We start from the raw sequence: 9,417 nt of genomic DNA, 5'->3' as shown, positions 1-9,417 counted from the left end.
GGCCCCAGTCTGGCACTCCACGGGGTCTCCTGTGGCCTCGAACCTCTGAAGGCGTCTGAGGTTTGCCCTGGTTTGCAGATGCTGCGGGAATCACATGGCAGGGCCCCCGCCTCTGGAGAATCTGGCCTGGGGTGTCCTTCAGGGCCCGGGGCCTCCACAGGCCTCTGCCATGCCCCACGTGAAGAACAGCTTCCCTGTCCCAGAGACCACACCACAAGGGACAGGGTCTCCACAGGGGCACCAGGAGCTACGTGAGGCGAGTCCTCGGTACTCCCCACACTGCAAATATAGCCTCAGAGGACAGGAGGTAGCAGGCTGGCCTATGGTCTTGCAGCCGGGACCTGAGGGCGAGGGCTCCTTCTAGAAACCCCAAGGCCCCTCAGCGGTCCCACGGCAGTCAAAGGAAATGTGGCAGAAGGTCGCCCCAAGACCCCAATGTTGTGCAAGCATGACGAGGTCCACGGTGGGTAAGTGGTCAGCAGCGGAGCCGGAAGAAGACCGGGGTTCCCCTAGGTCGAGCTTCGGCAGTGCTGCTCCAACTCGGGTCCTTGAAGACGGGCATGCGGGTTGGGCAGCCCCCAGGGCTTGCTTTCACTCTTGCCTTGTCCCCCCTCCCCCCCAGTGTCCCTCACCGGGTGGACGTGGTCACACAGGACTGGCCGACACTTTTGAGAGAAGTATTTTTTAACATAGTAGCTGTGCCTTGAGGCTCTGGGTGCGGGGTCTGGGGAGGCCCCTGGTGCAGGGGGCCAGGTGGGCGGTGGCGGCCAAGGACACTCACCACTTGAGGAGGACCATGGCGGCCAGGACGGCGTAGCCCAACACCAGAAAGAGCACCTTGAGGAGCCGGTCACTCTTCTCCTCGAGCTCCTTAGCCAGGATCTCCAAGAAGGTGACGAAGAGGAAGGTGCCGCCCGCCAGGCCTTGCAGCAGCACCGAGGCTATACTGCTGGCCATGCCTTGGGCGCTCTCGATGCCCAGGCCGACGCCGATACCCAGTGGGATCATGGCGCTCACTGTGACGGCCAACTTGGCCGCATCCCGCAGCGGCATGGCGCTCCGGGCCATGCTGATGCCCAAGGCCACGGCCACCAGCGTTTCATGGATGGCCACGCCCACGAAGAGGCTGACCACTTTCTCGCCCTCCTCTTGCAGGCCCAGCGCCAGCCCCTCAAAGATGGAGTGGGCTGAGAGCGCGAAGACCAAGCTAAGCAGGCGCAATGGGCTGGAGCGCGACAGCTCCTGGACGCTCAGGCCGTGGCTGTGGGCGTGCGGGGTGGGCTCTGCGTAGAGCGCGTGCCCACGCCCGCTGCCCATGAAGGGGCTCTCGTATTCAGAGTCGCTGCCCGCGTCTGAGCCGGCGTTGAAGGTCTCCAGGTCAATGAAGGACGGCTTCTCCTTGCGGAACGTCAGGATGAGCTGCTCCAGGAAGACTGTCATGAAGAAGCCCAGCATCATGATGGTCTCAGTCAGTGGGTAGTCGGTGCTGATGTGGCCGAGGCTCAGGACCTTCTGGAGCTGGGGTGGACGACACGTGCGAGGGAGGTTCAGAGACAACAGCAAACACAACCGGGTTTGTCAAACTGATTGAGCACAGCTCAGAGTACCCGGTTCACGCGCACGCATCTATACCACGGTCTATCATCACTCACACATAGCAGTTCACGCGCACGCATCTACATCACAGCCTATCATTACTCAGACATACTCAGTTCATTCATAAATACCCAGGTCACATGCACATTCATCCACGGGTCCATACCACGGAATAGTACTCAGAATTACCAAGGTTGCACACACATCGATAAAGCGTATTATTACTCCCAAATAGTCGGTTCACACACACACACACATATACATCTATACTACAGAGTATTACTTGGAAATATCTGATGCTCGCTCAAACATCCATGCCATGGACTATTACTCAGAAGTATGTTGCTCACACACACACACACACACACACACACACACACACACACATCCTTACCAAACATCCATCCGTACTCAGGTGTACCTGGATCACCTGTACACATCCACACAATGAGCTACTACTCAGGTACTCAGTTCACATGCCCTGGAGCCCAATGTGAGTAGCAGCGCTGTTCACGGGAGTTAAAAGGTGGAAACTTCCCAGTGTCCATCACAGACGGATCAACGACTCAGCCACAAAGAGCAATGAAGTCCTGATGTGTACCACCGTCAGAGACGAGACTTGAGAACATCAGACGGTCAGTCACAAAGGGAGAAGCACTGTTTGACCTCAATTCCAGGAGATCAGCACACGAGTGGCCCCCAGAGGTGATGAGTGGTGTCCACGTGGTGTAACGATGCGGAATGGGAGGATGAGAAGGCTGAGTGCTGTCAATGTAGAAACTGAAACTGGTGAAAATTTTGCTGTATGTATTTTCACCGCGACAAAAACAGAGAAAGAGAGAAGTAGCTGGTTCCCCTGAGAGATTTGATGGATGACAACAAAGTCAATTTGACAAGGAAATCTCAAGGTCTCCGGTCACAGTGCCCACATCGTCCCAAACAGCTTAGAGTACTGCACTGGTTGAACTGTGGTCTCAAAAACCCATGTCCCCCAGGAACCTCATGACCTTGTTTGGAATCAGTGCGTGAAGAATCCTTGATGTTGGACATCTTTGTGAGGGAAGTGAAGACAACCACACACAAAGGGCAGACGCTGGGATCAAACCTGCGGCTCCCATGTGGAAGGAGCCAACTCCACCACCAATCGCTTGCAGAACTTTTCTAAGTTCTCCCTCGTGGCCCATTCTCTAAACAGCACCCAGAGCGAGTTCCTGAAAACATTGCTCCTCTGCTTCTAATGTCACCACAGTTCCAGCGTGTCCCTGCGTGGCAAAATGGTTTGTACTTGGCTGCTCACCAGAGTGAGTTCGAATCCACACTATGATGCTGTGGAAGAAAGACCTGGAGATCTGCTTCTGTAAGATGACTGAAAACCTTAGAGCCTCGTGCCGCTCGGACACACAGGAGTCGTCAGGAGGCTTCATCAACTCTATGGTAACAAGTCCCGACCCTGTCTGCCCTGGGGAAAGGTGGGTGGACGCCAGGCCTGTCCAACCTCTCTCTCTCTCACCCTGGGGACCCTGCCTCTGATCCATGTCTCAGCTCAGCGGCCACCTCCCCAGACCCGCATGTCACGTCCTCCACAGTGCCCCATCTCCCACTGGACTGAGTGCCTTGAGAGCAGGAGTCACATCTGCGTGTCCCTGTGAAGCCCCATAACATAGCTGATGAATGGCGATGTGGAACTAACTCACTTCACCAAGTCTGACAAAATGGACTACAACACAGGCTCCCCCACGGCACTGTGGGTACACAACCCAACTCTTCTCTAGGGTGGAAGGCCGTCCTGGGCACCACCCACTCAATGCCAGTAACCTCCCCCACCCAGTGTCGTCAACAAGAATGTCCCCAAACATTGTCCAGAAATGCCCCGAAATGAGAACTCCGATATTAGAGACTTCCACTGACCCCATGACATTCTGTCCACGTTGAAATCCACATTGAGCGGAGATGGGAAGGGAATCCCAGGAGCTAGAGGGTCTCCCTGGTTGACACTCTCTGACCTAACGAGTTTATTCTGGTGGACGGGGTGAGGTAGGGACCAAACGCAAGTTTTTCCAGATAAAGGGCACCGCTGACATTTCGGGTGATTCTGTCCCACAGAAACATGAGGCACGACCATCTCACGCTCAGCAAGGGAAGCTGGACACACAAGGACCCAGTGTCTGCGCCCCCAAGTGGGGTGTCCAGGACAGGCAAGTCCAGAGGCAAGAAGAGGGTGAGTGGTGGTCAGGGGCTGGGGAGGGGTTTGGGGACTTACATAAGAAGACAAGAAGACAGCAATGCTAAGAGAACAAGTGTGCAGTGCCGTTAGGGCCTCACTCTAGCACGTTAGTCAGGCAGCGACAGCTGACTCATTCAGGCGCTGAAGACAGACCACGCCCACCAGCTAACCAGGAACAAAGTGGCTTAGGGAGCTTCAAAAAGTGGGTGGAACATTTAATAAAAAACTAAAAAAATAAATGGGGGAGTAGTTAATCTTACATTCCAAGAACAGAGGACCCTAGAACCTGCGAGGGAGTAGAGCAGGAGCAGAATGTGGGACCCTCTCCAGAGAAGCAGAGATGGAGGCAGAGATGGAGACATGGAGAGAGGGAGCAGCTGAGGACTCTAGACTCATGGGAAGAGAAGGACTGAGTGTTGATGGCCAGAAGGCAGACTTGCAAAATGTGCTCTTTGGTTGTTTTAAATTATTATATATTCTTAAATGTTTTTTTTGAGTACATCCCCTCCCCCCCCCCAAAAAAAAAAACAGGGAATAGAAGCAAATACTGTTGAATAATGATGCATGTAGGAGACTCTAATCATTGCAATGAAACGAATGTAAAACCAATGTTGTTCTCCCATGTAAACAATCACTCAATTCACAATAAAAACTTATAAAAAAAGTGGGTGGAAAAGTTCCATGATTGTCTCATTCTGCCATGAACTGTTTGAAGCCCCCTCGTATACAGCCTCAGAGGGCAGGATGTGGGGCGGGTGGTCAGTGGTGTCCGGTCTGGATGTTTATCAGGCAACAACTGATGAGCTCAATGCTGGGAACCCTAAGTCTAATCTGAACCCCTGTCTACTCGGTGTCACGGGCAGAACTGTGTCCACACAAAGTATCTGCTGTAAATGTGACCCCATCTGGGAACAGGGCTTCGTTACGTGAGTGAGACCACGCTGGTATAGGGCATGTCTTAAACCTACCACCCTTGAGAACGAAAAGATTGGGCACAGAGACCAGTAAGCACAGATGAGGCATGGGGATCACCAAAGAAACGGGAAGCAAATGCTGGCAAAGACCAGGCCCTTCCCCCAGAGCCGACAGCTAGAAAGGCTTCCCCGAGAGCCAGTGTCCTGGCTTCGGACTTGCAGCCTCCCCAGTTGAGAGAATCCATCATATGGAGGCTCCCATGTGGCGCTCCGGTTACAGCTGTTTCAGGAGGTTCTGACTCCAGGTAAGACTCTGACAGGGGAGGCAAGCAACTCCAGTCATAGCAAATCGCTTTCCGCTTTCCCTCACCTTGCGTGCTGTGGCTGCAGCTCATGGAAGCAGCAGTCAGGAAACGAAATGACAGATTGCATTGGGTGACTCTGCTGCACAAGACCACGTCAAAGTGCATGAGAGCAAAGATGTCACTTTGAGGACTCAGGTGTACCTGACCCAAGCCATGGTATTTCTAATCACCTCATATGCATGTGAAAGCTGGACAGTGAATAAGGAAGACCAGAGAAGAATCGATGCCTCTGAATTATGGTGTTGGAAAATAATATTGAAAGTACTGACGGACGACCCGAGGAAGAAACAAATCTGCTTTGGAAGCAGCGCAGCCAGAATGCGCCTTAGAAGCCAGGATGGAGAGACTTCATCTCATGTCATTTGGATATGTTATTAGGAGGAACCAGTCCCTGGGAGAGCACCATGCTTGTCAGTAGATCAGGGAAAAGACCAAGACCCTCAGTCATTCAGACTGATCAGTGGCTGCTGTCCTGGGCTCAAGCAACAATTGTGAGGATGGCGCAGGCCCGGGTAGTGTCGTGTTCGGTGGTACACGGCTCACTACGAGTGACAACTGACTCTACAGCACCAGACAACACCCCCAGCATGCACAAAGGCTTCCAGGAGCTCAGGATCAGCGCTACCCCAGTGCCCGAGGGTCCTCACCTTTTCCCTCACGGCGGGCAGCAAGGCGTTGAAGCACGTGGCCAGGAAGACGCCCCCACCGAAGGAGTTGCAGAGGGCCAGGGTCTTTTTGGAGCGGTGGGCCTTCTCAAAGTCCGTCTCGATGAGCTTCACGGGGAGCAGGGAGCCGAGCAGCATGAAGAAGAACACCCCCACCATGCAGAGGATCTTGGCCACCAGCAGCTTCATCATGGTGGCGGGCTGCACTGCTCTGCTTCCCGCGGTCCCCAACCATGGGCCCGCCAGGCACGACCGATTCAGCTGCACAGCCTCAGGCACGTCTCCATCCAGCAACTATGAAGGCCGGGGGCAAGCACGTTAGTCACACACGTTAGTCATGGGCCGGTCCAGCCGGCTCCAGTGACCACATTTATCACCTGGGGATAGTGAGGGTGTGTGTCAACCTGTCCCGGCTCTGGGCACTGCCCACACACATGCTGTTTGGTCAAACTCTAGGCTACAGTTTGTTGTAAAGCACTTAGGTGTGATTAGCAGACACACTCTTGGGTGGGCCTGATCCAATCAGTTCAAGGCCACAAAGGAAAAGGGAAGGTTTCCTGGGGGAGGATTCTGCCTTCAGTGGACAGACAGCTTGCCACACTTCCTCTTTTCCTGACTGCCTGGTCCCTTGATTTGGGGACACAAGACTGATGGAGTTTGCAAATGCTGCCTGACTTACAAGGAGCCCTGGTAGTGTTCTGGGTGAGGCACTGGGCTACTAATGCAAGGTTGCTGGTTCAAATCCACCAGCTGCTCCTCAGGAGAAATATAAGGTGGTCTGCTCCTGTAAAGATGTTCAGTCTTGGAAATCTCCATACAGGGTCACCGTGAGTCCAAATCAGTGGCGGTAGGTTTGGTATGCTTTTGGCCTGACCTACCAATTTTAGACTTGTCAATGCTGACTGTCTTATCAGTCAACTCCTCAAACCAAAATATATGTTGTTGCTAAGTATCATCCAGTCAGTTTGACTCATAGTGACCCTGCCTAAGGGTCCTATGGCTATAAATCTTGGCAAGAGCAGAAAGCCTCATCTTTCTCCCAAAGAGCAGCTAAGGGGTTTGAACTGTCAACCTTGTGGATCACAGTCCCATGCTTATCCTACAGAGCCACCACGCTTATATATATATATATATACACACACACACACACACACACACGTATAAATATACATGTTGTTGTTAAGCGCTGTTGAGTAGGTTCCAACTCATAGCAACCCTGATTAGGGTTCCTGAGGAACAGGTGGTGGGTTTGACCCGCTAACTTTGTAGTCCACTGCATTATCCTGCAATGCCACAATAGAACTCCATGTATGTATATATATGTTATTGTTGTTGTTAAGTGCTGTCGAGTTGGTTTCAAATCACAGCAACTCTGAATGGGGTTTCCGAGGATCAGCTGGTGGGTTTGAACTGCCGACCTTATGGTTCACAATCCAGTGCCGATCTTCCAGCGCCACACAAGAGTCTATATCTGTATATCTATATCTACTCCTGTCGGTTTGTCATTCTATGGTGGCTTGTGAGTTGCTGTGATTCTGGAAGCTATACCATCGGTATTTTAAACACCAGCAAGGTCAACCACAGTGGACAGGTTTCAGCTGAGCTTCTGGAGGAAGACAGACTAGGAAGAGGAAGAGACGAACTACTTCTGAATATTTAGTTACTGACAACCTTACGAATAGCAGTGGAACACTGTCAGCACCAAAATATTGAATATTGAAACATGATGAAGAGCACCAGAATATTTTCAGATAGCGTGCTGCTGGAAGATGAGCCCTTCAGGAATAAAGGCATGCAATATTATGACTGGGGAAGAGCTGCCTCCTCAAAGTAGACTTGACCACGATGATGCAAACGGGGTAAAGCCCGTGGGAGTACAGACCTCAGTACCTTCATGTGCTGATCGGGCACAACTCAAAAAAAAAAAAAAAAAAAAGCTGTAAATATACATTAATAATCGGAAAATGAATGTAGGAAAAGTGGAAATTGTCAAAAATGAAATGGAATGCATAAACATCGATATCGTAGGCATTAGTGAGCAAATACCTTTTCTAAACAGCATAAGAGATGATTTTACACATGGACCTCACCAGATGGAATACACAGAAATCAAATTGAGTACATCTGTGGAAAGAGACGATGGAAAAGCTCCATATCATCAGCCAAAACAAGGCCAGGGGAAGACTGTGGAACACACCACCAATTACTCATATACAAATTCAAACTGAAGCTGAAGAAAATGAAAACAAGTCCACGACAGCCAAAACATGACCTTGGATATATCCCACCTGAATTTAGAGATCATCTGAACAGATTTGATACATTAAACACTAAGGACCAAAGACCAGAAGAGTTGAGAACATCATATAGAAAGAAAGCAAAACGTCATTAAGATGACAAGAAAGAAGAAAAAGATCAAAATGGATGTCAGAAGAGACTCTGAAACTTGCTCTACAGATTGGAGATGCTAAAGCAAATGGATGAAATGAGAAGGTATAAGAGCTGAACAGAACACTTCAAAAGGCAGCTTGAGAAGACAAAGTCATATATTAAAAACAAAATGTGCAAAGATCTGGAGTTAGAAAACCAAAAGGGAAGAACACGCTCAGCATTTCTCAAACTGGGGGAACTGAAGAAAAAATTCAAACCTCAGCTTTTGTTATTGAAGGATTCTCTGGCCAAATTATTGAATGATGCAGAAAGCATCAAAAGAGTCACTGTACCTCAAGGAAATGGTCAATGTTCAACCGTTTCAAGAGGTAGCATATGATTAAGAGCCAATGATACTGAAGGAAGAAGTTCAATGTGCATTGAAGGAATTGGCAAAGAACAAGGCACCAAGAATTGATGGAATAAAAATTGAAATCTTTCAGCAAAGTGAGGTGACACTGAAGGCACTCACTCATCTCTGCCAGGAAATTTGGAAGACAACTATCTGGCTGACTGATTGGAAGAGATCCCATTGTGTCCATCCCAAAGAGAGGTGACCCAATGGAATGCGGAAAACATCTCACAATATCTTTGATATCCCATGCGAGTAAAATTTTACTAAAGGTAGTACAGTACCAATTACAACCATACATGACAGAGAACTTCCAAAGGTTCAAGCCGGATTCAGAAGAAAGCGTGGAATGAGGGATATCCATTGCTGATGTACGATGGATCTTGGCTGAAAGCAGAGAATATCAGAAAGATGTTTACCTGTGTTTTATTGACTACGCAAAGGCCTTCGATTGTGTGGATCATGACAAGCTATGGACAACATTGCGAAGTATGAGTATTCCGGAACATTTAATTATGCTCATGAGGAATCTGTACATAGACCAAGAGGCAGTTGTTCAAACAGAACATGGGAACACTGTTGTTGTTGTTGTTGTTGTTGTTGTTACAGTCACATGCCATCGAGTCGGTACCAACTCATAGCGACCCTATGCACAACAAAATGGAAACACTGCCCAGTCCTGGGCCAACCTCACAATTTTTGCCACGCTTGAGTCCATTAATGCTGCCATTTTGCCAATTCATCTCGCTGGGGGTCTTCCTCTTTTTCTCTGACTTTCCACCTTACCAAATATGATATCCTTCTCCAGCTACTAGTCCCTTCTAACAATATGTATGAAGTATGAGAGATGAAGTTTGGCCATACTGGCCTC

The 9,417-nt window shown here is 50.1% G+C and overlaps 1 protein-coding gene across 1 annotated transcript; it reads right to left on the bottom strand.

Annotated features, from left to right (window-relative positions):
* Window positions 1-770: 770 nt before the first annotated feature.
* Window positions 771-5,993, bottom strand: SLC39A3 (solute carrier family 39 (zinc transporter), member 3). The gene is made up of 2 exons (XM_006868975.1): window positions 5,747-5,993; window positions 771-1,518 (listed from the first exon to the last, which is right to left on the bottom strand). The coding sequence occupies exons 1-2, from the start codon at window positions 5,954-5,956 to the stop codon at window positions 778-780; spliced, it is 951 nt and encodes a 316-aa protein (XP_006869037.1). The 5' UTR covers window positions 5,957-5,993; the 3' UTR covers window positions 771-777.
* Between the last annotated feature and the right edge of the window lie 3,424 nt (window positions 5,994-9,417).

Source organism: Chrysochloris asiatica, unplaced genomic scaffold (genome assembly GCF_000296735.1).
Source record: "Chrysochloris asiatica unplaced genomic scaffold, ChrAsi1.0 scaffold00125, whole genome shotgun sequence".
In the NCBI taxonomy this organism is placed as follows: Eukaryota; Metazoa; Chordata; class Mammalia; order Afrosoricida; family Chrysochloridae; genus Chrysochloris; species Chrysochloris asiatica.
The sequence above is the reverse complement of the archived record's forward strand: the minus strand, read 5'-3'. Positions and strand labels throughout refer to the sequence as shown.